The 25,682-nt window shown below is 46.4% G+C and overlaps 1 protein-coding gene across 1 annotated transcript; it reads right to left on the bottom strand.

The window, feature by feature from the left end:
- Positions 1–355: 355 nt before the first annotated feature.
- On the bottom strand, positions 356–16,052 carry LOC143989320 (uncharacterized). Its single transcript, XM_077489407.1, has 7 exons — positions 15,979–16,052; positions 13,067–13,177; positions 12,659–12,793; positions 12,367–12,570; positions 6,916–7,107; positions 6,706–6,829; positions 356–3,760 (listed from the first exon to the last, which is right to left on the bottom strand). The coding sequence occupies exons 2-7, from the start codon at positions 13,157–13,159 to the stop codon at positions 2,934–2,936; spliced, it is 1,575 nt and encodes a 524-aa protein (XP_077345533.1). The 5' UTR covers positions 13,160–13,177; positions 15,979–16,052; the 3' UTR covers positions 356–2,933.
- Positions 16,053–25,682: the final 9,630 nt, after the last annotated feature.

The raw sequence follows: 25,682 nt of genomic DNA, 5'->3' as shown, positions 1-25,682 counted from the left end.
GAAAAATACATCATTGCGCAGTGAATCAAAACTCTTAAAAGGTATGAAGGAAAATGACAGCGTATCCTCTCACATCTACCAAGATTAATCAAGGCTTATATGCAAACAGTCTGACACCAAGCACAATATATCCTCTCACCGCATCCACAGTGCTTACTGACATGCACACTGGATGTCGTCACTGACTCCTCTCAATGCGTTGCGACACGTCACATGACTTTTTCAAGGGTAGCCACGTGACAGACAGAGCTCCGTATTTATACACAGACCAGCATCCCGGTTGCCATAGTGATGTCGGTCGTCATTGGATCATCATACTATTTAGCGCATACAAGCGATGATTACTGCTGTCATATTCACAATTTGTAGACATATACTTTAATAATAAAATCAAATTGCAAAACATACAATAAAAAACTGGAACATCTGTTATTAAAAACTAAAAAGAGGACCACAATAATAGCACTAGGTACTCTAAAACCATCATTAGACACATACAGTAGGTAAAAACATGATTTAAAAAAACTCCCTCTAGTGGTCACAATATGGAATAACATTCTTCACAATCTGGGATTACACTCATCACTTATATTATACCTATCAATCACCACCACCCCCCGTGGCGATATATGGAAGTAACCAATTCATGATAAAATAACATAGGCATATTGCTAAAATAAGAAAGTTAAAATTGAATAGTCTGAAATATAACAATTTAAATCAATATTTAAACCCCTAGGCGAGAGGGTATACATTTCAAAGATCCATCTTGATTCACTTTTTCTCAGTCCTCTTACTTTGTTACTGCCCCTCCACTGAGGTTTATATTTGTCAATTGCCCAAAATTTTAAACAAGTAGGATCTTTATTACGATGTGTGATGCGAAATGTCGTGTAACATTATGTTTAGGGAAGCCAGTCCTAATGTTCTTTATATGCTCCTGTATTAGTTTCTATGTATTGCAAGGAACATGTACATTCTAGTACATACACAACCCCTTCTATTCTGCACAAAATAAAATCTTTTATTTCATATTCTTTTTTTGTACTACTGGACACAAAATTTGTATATTTATATCCATTAAAATTTGTATTGCGGCATGCATAACATAGTCTACAAGGGAAAAAGCCTTTTCCCTGGAAAAAAGTGAATTCATCCGATTTCTTAGGTGGGTCCGGGACATTTCTTGCTACCAAGTCCCTTAAAGTAGGTGCCCACCTATAAATAAAACAGGGTTTTTTAGGTAAGATCGTTTGCAGTTGTCTATCAGCTTGAAGGAGAGACCAATGTTTTCTAATATGTTAAATCTGCCTTTGTTGGCTACTATAGTTCATTATTAAGGTAATTTCTTGATGTTGTATAGATTTCTTTTCTTTATCTTGAATTAATTCTTCTCATGGTAAAATGGAGGACTTCCTGAATTTTATCTTCTATAAAATCTTCATTATAACCTTTATTTACAAATGTATCTCCTATCATTTTAGCCTGTTCCAGATATGTGTTTTGACTGGTGCAATTTCTTCTAAGGAGTATCATTTGGCCTTTAGGGATATTAATAAGCCACGGGTCATAGTGGCAGCTATCTACCGGTATGTAGCTGTTCCTCGCTACAGGTTTAAAAAAGGTTTTAGTTGTTATTAAACCCTCCTGCAGTTGTATTTCCAGATCAAGGTAATTAATACTTATATCACTGATTACATAGGTGAGTTTGATATTTTTCTGATTATCGTTTAGTCTCTCAAAGAATTTAACCAGGCTATCTTCATCACCTTTCCATATTACAATGCAATCGTCTATAAATCTTCTGTATAGGATCAGATCTTCAGGTATATCAGAAGATATAGCTTGCTCCTCCCACTTGGCAATAAAGATATTTACCACACTGGTAGCGTACTTTGCACCCATTCCTATCCCATTGAGCTGTCTATAGTAGTCTGTATTGTACCAGAAATAGTTGTGCTGCAGTCCATATGCTAGGCATCTCAATATGAATCTTTTTTGTTTGGAAATAATGTTGCTAAACTTGTCCAGAGCCCATCTGAATGCCTGAATGGCCTCCTCATGGTCTATTATTGTATAAAATGATGCCACATCAACTGTGGCTAACAAATACTTCTGTTGCGGCACTACTTTTATGGTATTTAATATCTGGATTAAATGTTTGGTGTCCCTTAGATAGGAATTTGTCTGTGGTACTAAAGGCTGTAGGAATTTGTCTATGTATTCACCTAACCTTGCATTAATCGCTAGGCGTCAATTTGTTTGCATATAAGCCTTGGTTAATCTTGGTAGATGTGAGTGGATAAGCTTTAATTTTTCTTCAAACCTTTTAAGAGTTTTGGTTCACTGCACAATGATGTATTTCTCTTGTTTTATGTCAATATCCATAACTTTATGAGGATTTACAAGAGAAGTAGCAGGATAAAACAGGTGATTACCCCTGACAGATTATAAGCCAGTAAGAGGAGCTGTTTTAGTACGGACTGACAGTGATTAATTGTTGTTTTAAAATGATTCTCTGGATAGTTTCTCGTCGTACAAACTCAGCATTTGTGGACAATTTATGCATTTGTTTGGGAGCATCATTAGATCTCCCTATTTTGATGCTGTTCCTTTATATATTTAGGCACTGGAATCCTTTTGCACGGAGCACTAGTATAGTGTATTGGAATATATTTATATATATTTATTTTACTGTGTATATACAGGGCTGATTATAGCTCCTTATGAACGGTTTCTTATATGATGAAGATCAGCCATGGAGTATATCTGAGGTGTATATCAGGGTGTGCTTCTTCCCAACATAAGAGATGTGATGTCCAGCAATATTCATATAGAAGACATTTCCCGCACTCAAGGCACTAATACACTTTGAGGGTTGTGTGGGATCCCTGATGTACAGGAAGACAGGACTTCAGTGAGGAACAATTCCCTCACTCAGGACAGGAATACGGCTTCTCCTCCGTGTGAGATCTCTGATGTGTGGAAAGATTGGACTTCTGAGAAAAACATTTCCAGCACACAGGACAGACATATGGCTTCTCCCCCGTGTGAGTTCTCTGATGTTTGGAAAGATTGGACTTCTCTGAAAAAGATTTCCCACATTCAGGACAGGAAAATGGCTTCTCCCCTGTGTGAGATCTCTGATGTGTGTAAAGATGGGACTTCTGTGAAAAAGATTTCCCACACTCAGGACAGGAATACGGCTTCTCCCTCGTGTGAGATCTCTGATGTGTGGAAAGACTGGCCTTCTCTGAAAAAGATTTGCCGCACTCAGGACAGGAATACGGCTTCTCCTCCGTGTGAGATCTCTGATGTGTGGAAAGATTGTACTTTAATGAAAAACATTTCCCGCACTCAGGACAGGAAAACGGCTTCTCCCCCATGTGAGATCTCTGATGTCTGTAAAGATTATACTTCACTGCAAAACATTTCCTGCACTCAGGACAGGAATACGGCTTCTCTCCTGTGTGAGATCCGATATGCCTTTTAAGTTTGGATTTACAAGGGAAACACTTCCCGCACTCAGTACAGGAAAAGCTCTCCTCTGTTGGAAGGACAGCACCGTACCTCACAGTCTGAGGTTCCTCAGGATAAGAGGAAGATGATGGTCCATCTACACTGTGTGGTGCCGGATGGACATTTGAAGTAGCCGGGTTTTCTCCTGGGTTATACTGTGTGATGTCCTCATCTTCTACTTCACAGTCTGGAGACAAAGTGAGACGATCCTCTGAGGTTTTCCTCATCTCCCGTCCATCTACTAAAATAGAAATAAAAAGATTATTACTAGACAGGGGCAGATTGGTTCCCCTAAACCAGGACTCCGCCCACATCAGGCAGCTTGGTCTCTGAGGATCTTACAATTCCCCCTCAAGGTAACTAGTAAATGGGTCCTCTGTAGGGCGGCAACTAATGAATATTTTCAGAATTGATTAATTGGCCAATTATTGTTTTGATTAATTGGATAAAAACCTCAAAAAAGGTTGGTATATAATTTAGTTAATATTCTTGAATATCTATATACAGCGGTAAATATAAATATCCAGATATATAGTTGGATATTTAATCCACTCTGAGAATAACAGACAGATAGGAGTATTATTAGAGGGAGAATCTGCTACATATCAGAATCAGAGATCAATGTTATTAAAATGTAAAAAAAAGAGGTAAAATGCTATTTTGCAGATGATCAGACAGGAGTGTAATATAATATGATGGATGACAGACTCCCTTGTCATAGACAGGTAGGTGGGTACACGCTCCCTGCACCTGATATCACTTATGCTGGCCGTATACAAACAAATTTTTCTTTCAAAAAAAATATTTACCCAGTGGGGTCAAATTGGCGTTCATTTTCCACCACAGTGACGGTAAAAATTCAAAGCAGCAGAACAGAAAACTTTTCTCGATCTAACAAATTTTCACATCGTGTATGTGGTTTGTGGTCAGAAGTTACATTCATTATAAAATTGAATGTTAAAAGCAAGTGAAATTTTCAAACTACACTCGTCCATTCATTGAATGTACAAATAATTTTCATACAAATACTTGTGCAAATATTCTCATCCAAAAATCTAACCATGTATGGCCAGCATAGGACATTTAGTAGCAGCAGCATGATTTTTTTTAATCATTTGTTATGATGGGGATAACAAGATATTCCTTTATAGTACAAAAACAGCAGATAATCACCACTATAAGGGATTCATGGGGTCAGATGCTGATCTTTCCTTCACTAAGCCCTTATAGTCATTTTAAATGTTGGCTTTCTTTTTTAAACAAACTTGTCATATTTACCTGCTCTGTGTAATGGTTTTGCACAAAGCAGTCCTGATTCTCCTCTTCTGGACCCCCCGCCACTTCTGGCTCCTCCTGCCTTCACTTCAGAGTGCCCCTATAGGAAGCCGCAAAGTATAGTATACAGTTCCCCTATAGGAAGGTACAACATATAGTATAGAGTTCCCCTATAGGAAGGTACAACCTATCGTATAGAGTTCCCCTATAGGAAGGTACAAAAACCTCTGCCTTTAGAACCACTTGCTTCCTTCTCTTGCCCAGGACTACATGTCCCATCAGGCATTGCTCCTCACATATTCATGTGTACTGAGCTGTATTTTCTGATATGTAAAGTGTGACAGACTCACCCGGGATGGAGGATTTGCTAGCCTCTTTCCTACCGACTATGGGCCCTGGCATTTTAGGGAGGTACAAGCATTTAGAAAGATATTCTGTTATGTAATGCAACAGGACATTATTAAGGAGGCCATGATTGTCTCTGCATGCTTGGGACTCATATAGCAGATGTATGCGAAAAGAATGCTGATTAATAATATCTGGAAAGCCTGTCATCTACAGTGATCTGTGTTGATATTTATGATAATGTGTATTGTATAGTCGGTGAGCTAGGCGATGTGAAGTCTACCCTCAGAGGTCATATCTAGTCACCTAGTCTGGGTAAATGATTTAGTAAACTAGCTCATGGTAATTAGGTTTCTGGTTACAGGTTTATTGTTAGAGTAATATGAGCAGGAGGGGGAACCTCCTCTTTTACTGTATATAAGACTTGTATTTTGGTTCTAATAAAACAGTCCATGTTCAGCAACTAAACAACTATCTTCTTGTTTTGTGCTTGCAAGCTTGTTTTGTGCTTGGAATATCTGATATCTATATTCAGACTGGGAGGAATCGGTATATGACAAAAGCACTCAAGCGGAGTGTGGGACGTTTTGTTAACTGACCAATTATTAACTGACCAACAAATCAATTATGAAAATAGCTGACAACTATTTTAATAATGGATTATAAACAATTATGACGATTAGTGGTTTCAGCCCTACATCTCTGAATCTCCTACCGGTTCATTTCTTTATTCATGGACCTTGGAGAGTGAGGAAACAACGAGACCTGTATTTTATAGGAGTGACAGCGATGAGGGGATTATAGGACGAGTGTCCCCACCTCCTCTATCACTCATTGCCTCTTCCTAACACAAGAAGTCCTGAACTTCCTTATTTAGTCCATGATTTAGTCATGAATAACAGCGGGGCTGAGCCCCACCAGAGGCCAGAGAGTGAGGATGGGGGAGAACAACCAAGATGAAGACTGGACTGATCCCGAAGGACACCATTATTAGGTTATTGACTCCTCCCTCATTATCACTTTCTGCTTAAGGTTCCAAAGTTTGAGTATGTTATCAATATGTAAAAGTTTGTGCTCCAATCAAATCATCAGATACACAATATCCAGCTGGTAGAAAATGGGTGTAACAAAAGAGAATACATATTATGTTTATATATAGCAGAGGGTAGAGGGGAGAGAGCAGAAAACAGGACAATGTAATGTACAATATATTATATAAGATACAACAGATAGGACTATATTGTATCGGAATGATGTAATGTACAACATAAGAGTATATAGTGCAGGGGTCAGGAGTATATAATGTACAACAGAGTATATAGTGCAGGGGTCAGGAGTATGTAATGTACAACAGAGTATATAGTGCAGGGGTCAGGACCCATAATATTGGTATTCAGTAATCCGTGGTGACCTAAACGTTCACATGAGGCAAGTTGCGGAGGTCCCACACTGCTGCCTCCCATCTCCTGAGACTGAATACATTGTTTCTATGTGTTTATCAGATGATGGGGGATCTAGGTGGACCCTCCGTACTGCTCTCTCCTTTAGAATAAAGTTTCCTCTTACCTGGTGATGTGAGGGGTGCCTGATTGTCCATCATGATGTCCTCGTAGAGATCCTTGTGTCCTTCTAAATACTCCCACTCCTCCATGGAGAAATAGACAGTGACATCCTGACACCTTATAGGAACCTGACACACACAATGATACAGTCACCATCCAGACACATCCCTTGTCTGTTACTGGATAATGTCCCAGAATTCCCAGCACCGCTCACCTCTCCTGTCAGCAGCTCCATCATCTTCTTGGTGACTTCTAGAATCTTCTGCATGTTGTGTCTTGGAGGGATCAGGGATGGAGGTGGGGGGATGGTGATTGGATTCTGGATTCTCGAGGATCTTGTGGACATATTATGAGATCTCCTTCTTGTCTCATTTTCAGAAGATTTCTTCATTATTACTGTACAGTTCTGTGTTATACAAAGATAAATATTGTAATAATACAGTTTTAGTGCTTTGTAGGATATAAGGAAGAACCCCAAGGTGGAGCGTCTTACTATTGCTGCTGCTCATGTGGGCGGAATGAGTACTCTCCAATCACATGGGATGAATAGGAGAGGAAGGCTGTTGGGGATCGGAGCTGTACACCTCCCGCTCACACAAACAACAATGGTAATATGCTCCACCTCGGGGTTCTTCCTTAACTCCTGGAAAGTAGTGGGGGTATATCATTTCCTTCATGGTCCCCCCCTGTGACTTTACCATTAATATCAACAACACAACCATTGGTCCCTCCACACATGCCAGGGTGACTAATGACACCACAAAGCAACTCCTTCACTCCTTGATTATTTCCTGCATTGACTACTGCAACTCTCTCCTTAATGGCAGACCCTTACACAGGCTCCTCCCCTCTTCAGTCTATTATGAATTCTGCTGCTAGACTAATACACTTCACAACATTGCCCCTATCTACATCACCAACCTCATCTGCAGATATCGCCCAAATAGTCCCCTCCGCTCCTCCCAGGACCTCCTGCTCTCTAGCTCCTTTGTTACCTCCTCCCATGCTCGCCTTCAGGACTTCTCCAGAGCCTCTTCCATCCTCTGAAACTCCCTGCCCCATATGTCCGATCAGCCCCTAGCCTGTCCACCTTTAAGAGATCCCTGAAAACTAATTTTTTCAGGGAAGCCTATCCCACACCCAACCAACTGTCCCCGAGCCACCCCCATCAAATCATTCTCTGCAGCTATTACCTTTTGTACCACCACCCTTTCCCTTTATAATGTAAGCTCTATGAGCAGGGCCCTCCTGTACCTTTTGTATTGAACTGTACTGTAATTGTGTTGTCCCCCCTATGCATTGTAAAGCGCTGCATAAACTGTTGGCACTATATAAATTGTGTATAATAATAATGTCATTCTCATTGTAGATTTAGCCCAGTGACAGGCTGCTGCTGTACCCACTCACCAGATTTGGGACACTGCTGGGGACACGGCTATCCTGGGACAGCTTAGGAAAAAGCTTAAAGAAAGATAAATAAGCTGCTCTACAATAATAACATACAAATTAAATTAAAAAAGCATTAAAATTCACCTATGTGCTGTACCACAGCGGCCACATCAAATGGCCAGAGTAGTGCAAATGCCACAGTAATCAATTTGTGGTAAACCCATAAGGGATGTGTTAGACAATAGATCTAAACTTAAACCCTCTGTAACGTGGGGTCAAAGACTTCTGGTAAGAAGTGAATCTTCACATGGTGGTGGATCGCACACAATTCTCAAGTGGAGGAATCTGCTGTTTTTCTCCTTTATTGAAGGACTTTTATATTTATTTTTGTTAAATGTACATGGGCAGGCCCGGACTGGGACAAAAAATAGGCCCGGGCATTTTGGAATGAGCAGCCCATGACATTTTAACTGGCCCCTTCCCCACTCTCCATCCTGACGGGAGAGGAGAGGGGGAAACCCGGCAAAGGTGCGTGGGGCGAGGGGGACTGTTAAAAGCAGGGGGGGCAGAGAGCACAGGAAAGAAGAAGGGGGGCTACTGAGCACTGTGGGGGGAGGCGGAGAACATGGGGGAGGGCAGAGAACACAGGGAGGAAGAGGAGAGCATGGGGGGGCTGGAGAGCACAGGGAGTGGGGGGTTGGAGAGCACCGGGGGAAGCAAAAACACAGGGTGGGGCGGAGAGCACGGTGGGAGGTGGAGAGCAGAGGGGGAGGCGGAGATCACTGGGGGGTTGTAGAGCACTGGGGGGGTTGAGGGCACAGGGGGGCAGTAGAGAAAATGGAAGGAGGTGGAGAGCACAGGGGGTAGGCGGAGATCACAGGGGGTCTGGAGAGCACTGGGGGAGCTAGAGAGTACTGGGGGAGAGGCAGAGGGCACAGAGGGGCAGCATAGAGCATGGGTGAGGTGGAGAGCACGGGGGGGGGCTGGAGAGCACTGGGGGAGAGGCAGAGGGCACAGGGGGCAGTGTAGAGCATGGGGAGGTGGAGAGCATAGGGGGAGACACAGGGGGCAGTGTAGAGCATGGGAGGAGGTGGAGAACAGGGGGCTGGAGAGCACTGGGGGGGCTAGAGAGCACGGGGGGCTGGAGAGCATTGGGGGAGGGGGAAGAGCACAGGGGGCAGCGTAAAGCATGGGGGGAGGTGGAGAGCACTGGAGGGATGTGGAGAGCACAGGGGGGGAAGCGGAGGGCACAGGGCGGCAGCGTAGAGCATGGGGGAGGTGAAAAACACAGGGGGAGAGGCAGAGGGCACAGGGGGGCAGCATAGAGCACGGGGGAGGTGGAGAGCACAGGGGGAGAGACGGAGGGCACAGGCTCGCAGCGTAGAGCATGGAGGGAGGTGGAGAGCACAGGAGGGAGGTGAAGAGAACAGGGGGGCTGGAGAGCACTGAGGGGGTGCCGGAGAGCACTGAGGGGCTGGAGAGCATTAGGGGGAGGTGAAGAGCACAGGGGGAAAGGTGGAGGGCACAGGGGGGCGTGGAGAGCACAGGGGGAGGTGAAAAGCACAGGAGGAGAGGCGGAGGGCACAGGGGGCAGTATAGAACATGGGGGAGGTGGAGAGCACAGGAGTGAGAAGAGCACAGGGGGGCTGGATAGCACGGGGGGCTAGAGAGCACTGGCTGGAGGTGGAGAGAACAGGGGGGCTAGAGAGCACTGGGGAGAAGTGGAGGGCACAGAGGGGCAGCGGAGAGCATGGGGGAGGTGGAGAGCACAGGAGGGAGGTGGGGAGCACAGGGGGAGAGACGGAGGACACAGGGGGCAGCATAGAGCATGGGGAAATTGGAGAGCACAGAAGGGAGGTGGAGACACTGGGGGGGCTGGAGAGCACTGAGGGGGGCTGGAGAGCACAGGGGGGGCAGCGTAGAGCATGGGGAGGTGGAGTGCACAGGAGGGAGGAAGAGAGCACGGGGGGCTGGATAGCACTGGGGGAGAAGTGGAGGGTACAGGTGGCAGCGGAGAGCATGGGGGAGATGGATATCACAGGGGAGAGGTGGAGAGCAAACGTAGAGAGGCACAGGGGGGCAGCATAGAGCATGGGGGAGGTGGATAACACAGGGGGAGGTAAAAAGCACAGGGGGAGAGCCGGAGGGCACAGGAAAGCATGGGGGAGATGGATATCACAGAGAGAGGCAGAGGGCAAAGGGGGGGGGGGCAGCAGATAGAATGGGGGGAGGTAGAGATCACTGTGGGAGGGGGGTAGAGAGCACTGTGGGGGGAGTAGAGAGCACTGTGGGGGGGGGGGGGGTAGAGAGCACTGTGGGGGGGGGGATAGAGAGCACTGTGGGGGGGGGGGTAGAGAGCACTGTGGGGGGGGGGGTAGAGAGCACTGTGGGGGCAGCAGAGATAAGCAGGATAGGAGGAGTAGTGAAGCGGCTGCATATAAAAGAATTATTCTCTCCATCTTCCTCCCACAGTTCCTGAAAGCCTGCGAGGGGGAGAGGAGCAGAAGCATTCAGACTGCGGGAGGAAGATGGAGAGAATGATTCTTATATATGCAGCTGCCCCACTGCTCCTCCTATTCAGGTTACAGGTGGCCACACTTACGTTCTCTCTGATCCGGCTGCAGCAGGCTCCTCTCCCCTTCGTGGTCACGCCCCCCGGCACCAACGCCTGAACTACACTGGCGGCCGTGGAGAGGTCTCTCCTCTAGCCCCTCCCCCTTCATGGTACCGTGCCGATGGCTGAGCCTGAGCGGAACTGGCAGCCGGGCAGCCGTGGAAAGGTCGGGGGACTGGCGTGGGCTTAAAGAGTAGCCTGCCTTGGCTCCAAAAGCAAGGAAATGCGGCCCCGGCCCACTGGGCAAATGCCCGGTTTGCCCTATGGCCAATCCGGGCCTGTACACGGGTGTAAGTTTTAATTTTAGTATCACTCGGAATTGGACTTTATTTTAATGGTCACTATTTCTAATTTTGTTTTTCATAGATGTCATTATTCATTTATAGAGTCTATTTAAGTTTAGATCTATTGTCTAACACATATATGGGTTTACCACAGATTGATTACTGTGGCATTTGCACTACTCTGACCATTTGATGTGGCCGCTGTGGTACAGAACATAGGTGAATTTTAACACTTTTTTATTTAATTTGTATGTTATTATTGTAGCGCAGCTTATTTATCTTTCTTTATATTTTTTCTGTAGTTATGTGGTACAGTTAAGCTGCAGCTCCCAATAGGCCCTCCTATAGACCATTTCCCACGCATTTGCGTATATATCTAGTATATTTGTATACCGCAGCACAGTTTCTTTTCCTATTTTTCCATTGGTAAAAAGCTTGACTGACTGTCCCGGAATATTGGTATGATGTAATGCAAGATTATCAAGGGGCCCCTGGGCAGTGCCCATGCATTAAAGTGGTAGATCTACTTGCTTACCCCCCCCCACTGCGACATTTGGCTCCTTTCGGTGAGGAAGGTTTTCACAGATTAAGTTTTCACAGATTAATTCAGTCCAAAGTTTGGTCCCCTCCTCCCTCCCCCCAAAGGCTGAGCCATTCAGAAAGCACAGCGTGCTTTGTGCATGTGCAGTAGAGAACCGGCTGTGAAGGTGCAAGGTTTCACTGCCCATTTTCCTTAGCCCTAATGGTGATGGCAGCACCCGAGAGCTGATTGAAAAATCATCTCAGGTGAAGACACCGCTGGATTGGTGGAGAGGTAAGTGTCCTAATATTAAAGGTCAGCAGCTACAGTATTTGTACAGTATTTGTAGCTGTGGACTTTTATTTTTTCTGAAGGAGGCTGGAGCTCTGCTCTCCCATAATCCCTCACCTCTATGGTCAGCTCTATATTTATTCTCCAGGGATTGGCCACAATGTTCCCGATTCAGCACAGGACAGACATCTCCATCCAATGCTATGATTACAACGTGTTTAGATTCATAGCTCCTTCTAGAAGTCATATAATAGAGTCACTAATGTTTTACTAGTAAGGACCACTGACCCACCAGGAAATGTTACCCATGGATTTAGTGGTCAGTGGGCGTGGCATGCTGGTAATCATGGGTCTCACTGATTGGACTAAACCTGGAATTGTTCTCTTTTATAACCAATGCCGCCATCTTGTACTATAACCAAATGTCATAGAGTACCTACACTTCATGTATTCACAGTACTTGTGGGGATGTCGTTATTGATTAGCAGAACATCAGAAGACTTAAAGTGACTCCGAATACATCCCAGTGTACAGCGGAGTCAGATTTAACCCCTTCATTACACTCACCTCTCCAGTCAGCAGGCTGAGGATCTCCAGGGTGAGGTTCAATATCATCTCATTCCGGGGAAATTCCTTCCTTACATTCTTCACAAAACTCAAATCCTGCTGATTGTCCATCATGACGTCCTTGTAGAGATCCTTGTGTCCTTCTAAATACTCCCACTCCTCCATGGAGAAATAGACAGTGACATCCTGACACCTTATAGGAACCTGACACACACAATGATACAGTCACCATCCAGACACATCCCTTGTCTGTTACTGGATAATGTCCCAGAATTCCCAGAATCCTCCTCACCTCTCCTGTCAGCAGCTCCATCATCTTCTTGGTGACTTCTAGAATCTTCTCCATGTTGTGTCTCTCAGGTTTTAGGGAGTCACATGGAGGCACTGTGATGGTCATATGATCACCTGACTTCACAAGAGGAAATCTCTGTATTGAGGAACCAATATGAATATCATGTTAGAATCCCAGAATCCTCCTCACCTCTCCGGTCAGGTCTGTGTTTTATTAATAGAGATAAGAGTGATGTCATGTGACCTCCCAGAATCCTCCTCACCTCTCCGGTCAGGTCTGTGTTTTATTAATAGAGATAAGAGTGATGTCATGTGACCTCCCAGAATCCTCCTCACCTCTCCGGTCAGGTCTGTGTTTTATTAATAGAGATAAGAGTGATGTCATGTGACCTCCCAGAATCCTCCTCACCTCTCCGGTCAGCAGGTAGATTATCTCCAGGGTGAGGTTTAGTATCTTCTCAGTCATGTGACTCCGGTCCTCCATCCTCATTGGTGCCGTCATTTGATCTATACAGATCTCCTTGTAGACGGAAAAGTAAGAATTATTTGGATGGTATTAGTCACACAATAATAGGATGTGGATGTGAGGGGGTAATAGGAGGGTTTCTATACATATAAGAAGTACTCCCCCCATGGGAACACATTTAGTTTGGGCTGTTTAGAGTATGATATTTTTTTTGGGGGGGGGGGGGGCTCCTGGGACCCTCTTGTCCTGTCAGATCATATATTCCATTTTCCCTGTTGGGTTTGTTTGGTTTCTGAACTGGTTTTGTTTATTTTTAGATCTGCAGACAAGGAATGATAAATACAATCCTTTCATTGACTTGTTTGCTCTGAGGCAGTGCTGTAAGGACAATATTAGGTCATCATGATGTCCAAGAAGGGGAACGGCTAATCAGGATAATTGCCAGAACTCCGGCTGCAAGGCTCCAATCTCCGGCATCCTGCTGACTGACAGGAGTGATGTTGCTCTCTGCAATAAGAGAAGGCATTGGATTGGATAGCAGGAGGTTTCTGATGGTGGAGTACAGAACTGCGGGGGAGGAGTCTGTTCTGTGCTCTCCAATAGCAATTCAGTGTGGGTAGGAGGAGGACGACCGGGGGGAGGGGTTTGTTCTCTTAGTCTTGGTGTATTTTGTGTTGTGGAACATTCTTCTTGACCAGTGATATGGTGAGGTGAAGCTTCCTTCACTTACTGAAGAGAAATGTCAGAGAGACGACTCAGTGCAAAGTGTCACATGAGGAAATCCTGGGAAATAATTCCCGACTAATAGATATAAATAAATCGATCAGCCAATGATTTGATAAATGATTAATAAATTATAAATTGTATACGGAGACAACGGCGGTTACAGAATGGAGGATAATAATGGAAGGAATATGACATCGCATATAACGGTCTCTTTTCATCATCAAGTCCTGTGTGACTGAACTATTGTCTTATTTCCACTTAGAACTTTACTATTGTCCGGCTCCGACCTCTGATCATTGATTTTGGTTCAGTGGAATCACTCCGATTAATCACTACAGCCTTATTGATCAATCAGCTGCTGATTTGGATTATGTTCAGTGTAAAGGATACACAGCTTGTTATTATCTACAGCTTGTAGGACTTTGCATATCTGCAGTTGCAGATGGCTCCCTGTTTTCATCTCCCCCTTTTCTCCAATCCCCTGGACTCATTTTGTCATTTTACCCTGCAATTTCTACCACGGACTGTTATATGCAATGTCACATTGCTTACATTGTTATCCTCAATTCTGCAATAGCCGTTGCCTCTGTATACAATTTATAATTGATTAGGCTTGGTGGTGATGTTCCTTTTACTGTCTATTACATTTATAGCGCTATTTGATGAATTTTGTTGGTGGTGTCTTGTCGCTGTCTTATGTGTGTCTTTGTCTTTGTCCCCAGATCTTTTGTCTTTTTTTTGTGTAAGGTGTGGAATTACTGTAATTTTAACAATTGATCCTTTTTCAATAAATTAAATTAATAATTTATCAAATCATTCACTAATCAATTTATTTATCCCTATTAGTCGGGTATTATTTCCCAGGATTTCTTCATGTGACACTTTGCACTGAGTCGTCTCTCTGACACAGAGCACATTTTTCTTTATGTTCCCATTTAATACAAGTGTGCGGTACAATACCGGTGGGTACCTTATGTACCACAATGTTTTGGTTCCCTTCCATCCCCCTTTTTGTTATATTCCTTCATTTGCTGGCAGGAGTTCTTTAAGAAGGTCAGAAAAGTAAGTGCAGGTGGGGTGGGAGGACCTTCAGAGACCAAGAGCCCCTATGAGCCCTGAAGCCCCCTCTTACCTCAGAGCCTTACAGCCTGACTACCCCCTTCAGAGCCCCCACAGCCCTTCAGCCCCACTAACCTCTCAGAGTTGTTCAGTCCTATTACTTCCTAGGAGGCCCAGAAAGTCCTTCACCTACACTTCCTCCTCAGGGGTCCCAGAGTCCTTCAGATGAGGTAAACTCTTTAGAGGCTTGCAGAATCCATTAGTCACACTACGGCCTCAGAGACCCCTCAGCTCCTCTAGTTTACTCAGAACCAGTGGCAGAACTATTACGGTCACAAAGGTCACACTTGCGACAATGGTGTTCCGCTAATAAGCGGGGGGGGGGATCACTGAGACAGCAAAAAAGGGTCTTGTTGCCAGAGTAAAGAGTGTCAGAATGAGGGGAGGTTCCCCTGGTGATCACCAATTAGGATTGCTGAGAACAGAGTGTGAAGCACATTCAGCCTTTGCAGAGCCCCCTTGCTGTGTCTGATCTGCTCCCAACACGGGGGCACAGCACCCTCCAACATCAGCCAACTCCTCCCCAGACACAAGCTCCAAGTTCTCCATACCAGCCAGGTGAGTGCCTGTATGAGGTGTGGGGGACCTCGGTGTGTGGGGGAGGGGCAGGATCAGCTCTCTGCACATCTCAAACTCCTCTCCTACCTCTGCCAGCTGCTCTCTGGAGTTTCTGCCCAGCCCTCTGCCCTCCCCATCTCCCTCCCAACACCTATGTGCCTCTTCCAAGGCTGCCCATATTATTGCCCCTTCATCTGTCCCACCCATTCCTATCCATCCTCCTTATCTCATCTCTCTGCCACCCCTGCCCATAACCCCCTCTGACTGGCACCCCAGTACAGACCCCCCCATTCATGCACCTCATCTCAGCCTTTGTCATCACTTTGGAATCTCAGTGGCTGCAATGTGCCATGTATGGGGTCACCGAGAACAAAGAGCCTCACTGGGCACTGCTGGAAGTGATCGGCGGAGGTGAACCCGGTGTGTGTAAATAGAAAATAAGATTTTATTACCTCCTTTGCTGTTACTTTCAACAATGTCTTCTCTTCCCTGCCAAATGGAATGTCTTGTCTTTATTTCAGATCACTTCCTGTCTGTAACTGACATCACTTCCTGTCTGCATTCCATAGAAACTTCCTGTCTAAATATGAGTGAGATCACCACCTTGTGGAGTTCAGCAGAACTGCAGCCCCTAGAAATGTCTCATAGTAACCACTCCTGTGAAATATCTTACAGAGCTACTACAGAAGTTCAAATATAACGCAAAAAAAAAATGTAAGGAAAAATATATACAGTTCATATGTAACAAATTGTTTAAAACCTATATTTTTATTACAAGTAGAAATGTCTTAAAGACACAGAACACAAGGTCACAACAAATGTATAGCTAATTAAACAGATACCCCCCAAAACTGATACTTTTGGTGAAAAAAATACAAAAATATATCTAAAAGCATAAATATATATATCTACCAATCCACTCATATTGAAGATGTTAAACATAAATTGCAATTATGTATTGGTCAGATAGGAATGGTAGTGGAGATCTCTCAAAGTAAGAACACTTCCTTCAATGCTTATATAAATAAAATAATTAAACCTGGAGTGAAAAAAGCTGTAAAGCAATAAATAATATATAAACTGAGTCATCCACTTCATCCATAAAGTCTTTGTGATTCAAGATCTTCTAGATCACATAGGAGGAGGACTCATCAAGGATTTCATACATTTGTTTGGAAGGATAGAAGAATCCTCAAAAGGGACGTTATCCAAGAACTCAGCACACTCCAGGTGTGGAGAAAGTCTAAGGTGGATTTATCTTGTCATTTCTCATAGGTAGAAATGTCCACACATGGACTTCCACAGGGACCACGAGACTACAGATATAACGTGTACAGTGTCCCTGTCAGAAACCACGAACCAGGCCAAGACAGAAGTACAATTAAATCACACTTGTTTATTAATAGAAAATAAAAAGTTAAATAGAGTAAGCGTAGTCAAAGCATAGCCAGAGTCCAGTAACCGGATCGAGTAGTCAGCCAGGCCAGAGTTCAATAACCAGATCGGGTAATCAGCCAGGCCAGAAGTCAGGGATCCAAGTGGAGGGACAGCAAGCAGGATAAGGAGCCAGAAGGGATGTCAGCAAGCCAGTCTTTGAACAGGAATGCAGGAGATGGTTTCTTGTGATGTGACCAAGGCAAAGGCAGGGATGAAGTGAGCTGGACAGCTTTAAGTAGGCAGGTCAGATGAGCAGGATCAGGAACAGCTGGGTAACCGTGGAGAGAGATGAGAGCTGGCAATTAGCCGGCAGCTGGGCAGCCAGCCCCCAGAAGGAAGGGCTAAGCCCGCACTGACAGTAACCCCTCCTCAATGAACCCTCTCCCTCTGAGGGCCACCAGGCTTGAGGGGAAAACGTCTATGGAAATCGCGGAGGACAGGGGCATGTATGTCCGAGGATGAAACCCAGGAGCATTCCTCCAGATAGTACCGCTTCCAATGCACCAGGTACTGTATGTGCCCACGGAGCCTACAGGAGTCAGCAATGGATTGTACCTCATACGCCTCATGGTTCTCAACCTGTATAGGGTGAGGAAGTGGCACCGAGGTGGTAAATCAGTTGCAGACCAACGGTTTCAGTAAGGAGACATGAAACACATTTGAGATGCGCATACTAGGAGGAAGGTCCAAAGCGTAAGCCACTGGGTTAATCCTGCAAACGATACGGAAAGGCCCAATAAACTGATGTGCAAACTTCAGTGAGGGAACATGAAGTCGGAGGTTGCGAGATGACAGCCAGACCCTGTCCCCAAACTGGTAGGAAGGCGCAGACACGTGTCTGCGGTCAGCATGGAGCCTGTACCTATCATTAGCATGATGAAAAGCCTCCTGAACTTGTACCCAATTGAAACGAAGACCACGGAGATGTTCCTCTAACGCAGCAATACTCTGCGGAACAAACAAGTCAGGCAACATGGAAGGTTGGAAACCATAATTCACCATAAATTGAGACAATCAGGAGGCAGAATTCAAGGCACTGTTGTAAGAAAACTCTGCCCATGGTAATAGGTCTGACCAGTTGTTATAGTGGTCAGAAATATAGCAATGTAGGAATTGCTTCAAGGACTAATTGGCTCACTCTGCGGCCCCATTAGACTGCGGGTGATACCCAGAAGAAAAAAGCAAGCTGAATTCCCAATTGTGCACAAAAGGCTCACCAGAACTGGGAGAAAAACTGACTGTCCCTGTCTGAGACAATCACCTTGGGTAGCAAATGTAAGCGAAAGATCTCCCAAGCAAAAATGGAAGCCAGTTCCTTAGAAGTAGGCAACTTCTTAAATGGAATACAATGATACATCAACCGGTCAACCACCATAAGGGTAACAATGTTGCCTTGGGAGTTGGACAACTCCACAATGGAGTCCATAGACAGGTGGGTCCAGGGCCTCTCTCCATTGGGTATGGGTTGTAGGAGGCACACTGGAAGGTGTCGTGGAGTCTTACTCTGAGCACACATGGAACAGGCAGCTATGAAGGCAGTTACATAATACCGTAGACTAGGCCACCAGAATTGTTGGGAAATTCCCAGGATGGCCAGCTGCCTTGGGAGAATGGTAACTCTGGAGCACGGCAGTACGGAGACTCTCTAGGACAAAGCAGTGGTCACAAGGTTTCTCAGGAGGAGCATGGACCAGAGCAGCAAGAATTTTGTCACCCAAAGGAGAAGTAAGACTAGTACGAACCATAGCCAAGATACGATCAGGAGGAATCATAGGAACCGGAACCGACTCCGACTTGGAAGTGGAGGAAAATTGTCGTGACAAGGCATCAGCCCTTACATTCTTAGTACCAGGTAAGAATGAGACAATGTAATTAAAACTTGACAAGAAAAGAGCCCATTGCGCCCTTATGGGAGAGAGGCGCTTAACCTCAGACAAGAATGTGTGATTCTTATGGTCAGTAAGAATGAGGACTGGCACAGTGGTACGTTCAAGTAGATGTCTCCATTCTTTTGGGGCTAAAATGATCACCAACAGCTCTCTGTCACCAGTCTCCTAATTGCACTCAGCAGGTGACAATTTCTTGGAAAAGTAGCCACACGGATGCATAGCACTCTCAGAGTTAGGCCATTGAGACAGAAGAGCGCCAACTCCAGTCTCAGAAGCATCAACTTCTATGATAAAAGGCAGCGTAGGATCATGATGTGCCAACACAGGAGCAGAAACAAAGGCAGCCTTGAGACTCACAAAGCCCTTAACTCCGGAGACCAAGTCTGTGGGTTACCGTCCTTTCTGGTCACATCAGTCAGGGGCTTTACCAGAGACTAATGCCCCGTACACACGAGAGGAATTAAGTCTGACAGACCTCCAAAGGAGTTCCGCCGGAGTTCCGCTGGAGTTCCGACGGAGTTCTGGCGGACTTTTCGACCGAACGGACTTGACCACACACCATCACACCAAACTCCGACGGAGTCGAACGTGATGACGTACGACTGGATTCGACGTAGGAAGTTCATAGACAGTAGCCAATAGCTGCCCTAGTGTCGGTTTTAGTCCGTCGGAGTAGCACACACACGAGCGGATTTTTCAAAGGGGACCGGGTCCGGCGGAGTTCCGTCGGGAAAATTTAAAGCATGCTTCATTTCTAAAGTCCGTCAGACTTTAGCTTCGCTAAAGTCCGTTGCAGCCCACACACGATCGGATAGTCCGCCGGACTCAGTCCGTCGGAGTTTGGATGTCGAAAAGTCCGCTCGTGTGTACGGGGCATAAAAGTTAAGAATAAACTTCCGATAGTAGTTGGCAAAGCCTGGGAAATGCTGCAGAGGACGTAAACCCATAGGTCGAGGCAACTGTAAGACTGCTGCAAGTTTCTCTGGGTCCATCAAAAAAACAGCAGTGGAAATGACATAGCCCAGGAATATAGCATCTCAAAGTAAATCTCAACCTGGTTGAGAAACCCTCTGCATTGAACTGAATTGCCCCCAAATTGCTGGGGAAGTGGAGCGGAACCAGACATACCTCTTATAGAGGTAATACTTGAGGCGGGTGCCTACACAGAGATGGCACAGCAGTAGGGATGGCCTGCACCTCAGGTTGTACCATAGCAGCCACAGTGGGGGATTCGCTCTGGAGCATTTGTATCGCTATGGCAAACTGATCCATGAAGTGATCTTGCTCATTCAATCTGGAAAAAATATTACCGACAAGTGGATTGACTGTATATTGTGAATTCATGGCCTTCGCCTACTGTCAGAAACCACGAACCAGACCGAGACAAAAGTACAATTAAATCACACTTGTTTATTAATAAAAAATAAAAAGGTAAATAGAGTAAGCGTAGTCAAAGCTTAGCCAGAGTCGAGTAGTCAGCCAGGCCAGAGTTCAATAATCAGATCGGATAATCAGCCAGGCTAGAGTTTAATAACCAGATCGGTTAATCAACCAGGCCAGAAGTCAGGGATCCAAGTGGAACAACAGTAAGCAGGATAAGGAGCCGGAAGGGATGTCAGCAATCCAGTTTTTAAACAGAACCTGCAGGAGATGGTTTCTTGTGATGTGACCAAGGCAAAGGCAGAGATGAAGTGAGCTTGACAGCCTTAAAGCGGGAGTCCGCCGGGACTCCGCGTTTTTTTTTTTTTAAAAGCCAGCAGATACAAATACTGCAGCTGCTGACTTTTAAAATAGTGACACTTACCTGTCCAGCGCGCCCGCGATGTCGGCACCCGAAGCCGATCTCTAGATCGTCTTGTCGGGTGCTGCCACCGCCATCTTGGGTATGGGAATCAGGAAATGGAGCCTTTCGGCTTCATTTCCCGGTTCCCCTACTGCGCATGCGCGAATCGCGCTGCGCAATAAGGATGGTCCCCGCTGCCTCTGGGATCTGTGTGTTTCCCAGCAGGCAGCGGGGCACTTGCGGAAAGGGGCATAATCTACGCCCCTTTCCGCAGAGAGCTATCCCAGAAGTGGGTGCAGAATACCTGTACTGTACAGGTATCTGCACCCCCCTCCCTCCTGAAAGGTGCCAATTGTGGCGCCGGAGGGGGGGAGGGTTCCGATGAGCGGAGATCCACTTTAGGGTGGACCTCCGCTTTAAGTAGGCAGGTCAGACAAGCAGGATCAGGAATAGGGATGAGCTTGGTGTTCGAGTCGAACGCATGTTCGACTCGAACACCGGCTGTTCGCCCGTTCGGCGAAGCCAGAACTCTGTGGACCGTTCGCGCCAAATTAGTGTGGCAATCACGGCCCACAATGCACTGCGCCATCGCAGTGCATTGCTGGCTCATGATTGGCCATGCATGCACTGTGACCCCGCATGCTTGGCCAATCACAACGCCAGCAGCGAGGAGAGCCATGATTGGCCACAGGCAGGATGCCTAGGGCCAATTATAGCTCAGGCTGTGTAGTACACGCCCCACACTATATAAGGCCGCCAGCGAGGCGGCCTTGTGTAGTGTTCTGGCGTCTGCAGGAGTTAGTGTGTGTTATCTATGTGCCTTCAGTGCAGTATACACCTGTATCTGCATATATTGCTATATTACTCTTCTCTAACTGAGCCATCAGTCATCTGCAGGAGTTTCTGGGTGTTGTCTGTGTCACTGTGTGCCTTCAGCGCAGTATACACCTGTATCTACATATATTGCTCTTCTCTAATTGAGCCATCAGCCATCTGCAGCAGTTTGCGGGTGTTGTCTGTGTGCCTTCAGCGCAGTATACACCTGTATCTACCTATATTGCTCTTCTCTAATTGAGCCATCTGCAGGAGTTAATGGGTGTTGTCTGTGTGCCTTCAGCGCAGTATACATCTGTATCTACCTATATTGCTCTTCTCTAATTGAGCCATCTGCCATCTGCAGGAGTTAGTTGGTTTTGTGTGCCTCCAGCACAGTATACACCTGTATCTACCTATATTGCTCTTTTCTAATTGAGCCATCTGCCACCTGCAGGAGTTAGTTGGTGTTGTGTGCCTCCAGCACAGTATACACCTGTATCTACCTATATTGCTCTTCTCTAATAAAGCCATCTGCAGGAGTTAGTGGGTGTTGTCTGTGTGCCTTCAGCGCAGTATACACCTGTATCTACCTATATTGCTCTTCTCTAATTGAGCCATCTGCCATCTGCAGGAGTTAGTGGGTGTTGTCTGTGTGCCTTCAGCGCAGTATACACCTGTATCTACCTATATTGCTCTTCTCTAATTGAGCCATCTGCCAGAGTTAGTGGGTGTTGTGTGCCTCCAGCACAGTATACACCTGTATCTACCTATATTGCTCTTCTCTAATTGAGCCATCTGCCATCTGCAGGAGTTAGTGGATGTTGTGTGCCTCCAGCACAGCATACACCGGTATCTACCCTTTATTGCTGGTGTTCTATAATAAAGACATCTGCAGGAGTTAGTGGGTGTTGTGTGCCTCCAGCACAGCACAATATACACCTGTATCTGCCCTTTATCGCTGGTGTTCTATAATAAAGGCATCTGCCGGAGTTAGTGGGTGTTTTGTGCCTCCAGCACAATATACACTACCCAATTGCTGGTTTTCCCATCTCCCTGCAGGCCATTACCATGTCTGGAAGGCTAACAAGGAGAGGCAGACAGTCACAAGCCAATAAAAGAAGGCAAGCAGGCTCTGTGTCTAGAGACAACAGTGCTGGTCGTGGATGACGCAGTGCATCGTCATCAGCACGTGGCCATGGGACACGCTTGTCCTTATTTTCAGCAGCTGGACGTGTTGAGCCACATCATGCCAAAGACTTGGTAGAGTGGATGACGAAGCCCTCTTCATCCTCCTCATCCTCTCTCACCCAGTCTCAGGGTACTAGCAAAGTAGCTGCCAATGCATCCTCTTCCCTCGTCTCAATGTCATCATCAGTGACTCATTCCCTAGACCCACCACATCCTCCTGAGGAGTCCCCTGAACTCTTTGAGCACTGTGTTGGGTACATGCTCCAGGAGGAAGCCCAGTGTTTTGTAGGCTCTGATGATGATACTCAGCTAGAGGAAGTCAGTAGCGTGAGCGCAGAGAGAGGGGATGCTCAAGAAGGACAGCAATCTAGCAGTCATGTTCCACAAGCTGCAGCATACTGCCAGGTTTTCTCCAGTGATGAAGAGGTGGGGGATGATGAGGGCACTGACTCATTGACTGATTGGGCCACATGGGTGCCTAATAGGAGGGAGGAGGAGGCATATCTCCAATGAGGCAGGATGCCCTCCGGGGGCCAGCTTAGGGGCAGGACACCGACTGAATCACACCGCAGAGCTCCGCCTGTGCAGGGCGCTGCCTCTGCGCGTTATTCTAAAAGTTCTTTGGTGTGGACCTTTTTTGAAACGAGTGCATTAGATCGCACCGCTGCTATTTGCAACATATGTCTCAAGCGTATCTCGCATTGCCAAAACATCAGCCGCTTGGGCACCACATGCTTGACCAGACATATGTTGACCTGCCATGCAGCTCGTTGGCAAGCTTACCTTAAAGACCCACAACAAAGAACAAAGCGGACCTCTCCTTGCTCCTCATCAGCTGGGATCTCCAACCCCACTAGATCTTCAGTCCTATCTGAAACCTGCACTGAGAGGAATGAAGGTGTAGAATTAGGTGTGTCACAGCCAAGTGCTTGCGGGCACTCTGCTAGCAGTACACCCACGTCCGATTGTAGCAGGCAAATTTCACTGCCCCAGCTGCTGGAGTGTAGAAAGAAATTCACTCCCAGCCATCCACATGCCCAGTGGTTGAATGCTAGCTTGGCTAAATTGCTAGCACTTCAACTGCTACCTTTTCAGTTGGTAGACTCGGCCCCCTTCCGTGAGTTTGTGCAATGTGCGGTTCCTCAGTGGCAGGTCCCCAAACGCCACTTTTTCTCGCGGAAGGCGATTCCGGCTCTCTATCGGCATGTGGAAGGCAATGTCCTTGCCTCGCTGGACAGGGCGGTCAGCGGTAAGGTGTATATTACCGCTGACTCATGGTCCAGCAGGCATGGACAGGGACGTTACCTGTCTTTCACGGCCCATTGGGTCACTCTTCTGGCAGCTGGGAAGGATGCAGGACAAGGTACAGTAGTGTTGGAGGTTGTTCCACCACCACACTTCCAAAATGCTACTACTGGTTGTGACACACCTCTCTCCTCCACCCCCTCCTCTTCTTCTTCCTCCATGGCCTCTTCCGGTGCTCTGTCCTTGGAACTACTGGTGCTCCGTAGACATTCAAGGGGCTACGCAAGTACGCAGGCAAAACGATGCCTGGTTTGTTTGGGGGACAGGAGCCCCACTGGGGCGGATGTTTTGTCAGCTCTGCAGGGGCAGGCCGAGAGGTGGTTGACGCCACGCCAGCGTAAGCCAGGATTGGTGGTTTGCGACAATGGCACAAACCTCCTCTCCGCCCTCCGACAGGGACAACTGACCCATGTGCCCTGTGTGGCTCACGTCATTAACCTGGTGGTGCAGCGGTTCTTGGGCAGGTACCCAGGCTTACAGGATGTCGTTGAACCTGCCCAAGAACTGCCTTATATGTGCCATGTCCACCAGGTGGAACTCAACGTTGGCCATACTGCAGCAGCTGCACAAGCAGCAGAGGGCCATCAATGAGTACCTTTGCGACTACGGCACCAGGACAGGGTCAGGGGAGCTCGGTTTTTTTCTCACCACGCCAGTGGGGCAGGATCAGGGATGCATGCACTGTCCTGTCACCATTTGAGGAGGCCACAAGGATGGTGAGCAGTGACAGTGCATGCATCAGTGACACTGTACCTCTTGTCCACCTGTTGGAGCATATGCTGCGTGGAATAATGGACAGGGCACTTGAGGCAGAACAGAGGCAGGAAGAGGAGGACTTCCTTGCCTCTCAAGGCCCCCTTTATCCAGACAGTGTCCCTGCTGTCCCACCCATCACACAGGAAGAGGAGGAGGAGGAGGTGGAGGAGGATGATTATGCCAGCATTGAGGTGGAGCCTGGCACTCAGCATCATCAGCAGCAGTCTTGTAGGGATGATTTACAGTCCCAAGAAACCTGTGGACTTGTAAGTGTCTGGGAGGAGGTAGCTGCGGATCATGTTGTCCTTAGTGACCCGGAGGACTCCGAATCGAATGCCTCAGCTAACCTACGGTGCATGGCCTCCCTGATCCTGCAAAACCTGCGGAAGGACCCTCGTATTCTTCGGATCAAGGAGAGGGACCATTGCTGGCTGTTCACTCTCCTTGATCCAAGATACAAGGGTGAGGTTTGCGGACCTTATCTTGCCATCGCAGAGGGAGCAGAGGATGAGACATCTCTGGGAGGCCTTGCAGAAAGGTTAATGGGTGTTGTCTGTGTGCCTCCAGCACAGTATACACCTGTATCTACCTATATTGCTCTTCTCTAATTGAGCCATCTGCAGGAGTTAGTGGGTGTTGTCTGTGTGCCTTCAGCGCAGTATACACCTGTATCTACCTATATTGCTCTTCTCTAATTGAGCCATCTGCCATCTGCAGGAGTTAGTTGGTGTTGTGTGCCTCCAGCACAGCACAGTATACACCGGTATCTACCCTTTATTGCTGGTGTTCTATAATAAAGGCATCTGCAGGAGTTAGTGGGTGTTGTGTGCCTCCAGCACAGCACAATATACACCTGTATCTGCCCTTTATTGCTGTTAGTTGGTGTTGTGTGCCTCCAGCACAGTATACACCTGTATCTACCTATATTGCTCTTCTCTAATTAAGCCATCTGCCATCTGCAGGAGTTAGTTGGTGTTATGTG

The sequence above is a fragment of the Lithobates pipiens genome, unplaced genomic scaffold, assembly GCF_037356315.1.
Source record: "Lithobates pipiens isolate NorthernLeopardFrog02 unplaced genomic scaffold, aLitPip1_a1.2 Scaffold_18, whole genome shotgun sequence".
Classification (NCBI taxonomy): Eukaryota; Metazoa; Chordata; class Amphibia; order Anura; family Ranidae; genus Lithobates; species Lithobates pipiens.
The sequence above is the reverse complement of the archived record's forward strand: the minus strand, read 5'-3'. Positions and strand labels throughout refer to the sequence as shown.

Coding starts and splice junctions, on each gene's coding strand:
- LOC143989320 (XM_077489407.1), bottom strand. CDS start 13,159: ATGACGGCACCAATGAGGATGGAGGACCGGAGTCACATGACTGAGAAG. Junction 7,108..12,366: donor TCAGCCTGCTGACTGGAGAG/GTGAGTGTAATG, acceptor TGTATAACACAG/AACTGTACAGTAATAATGAA. Junction 6,830..6,915: donor TGGAGCTGCTGACAGGAGAG/GTGAGCGGTGCT, acceptor TGTGTGTGTCAG/GTTCCTATAAGGTGTCAGGA.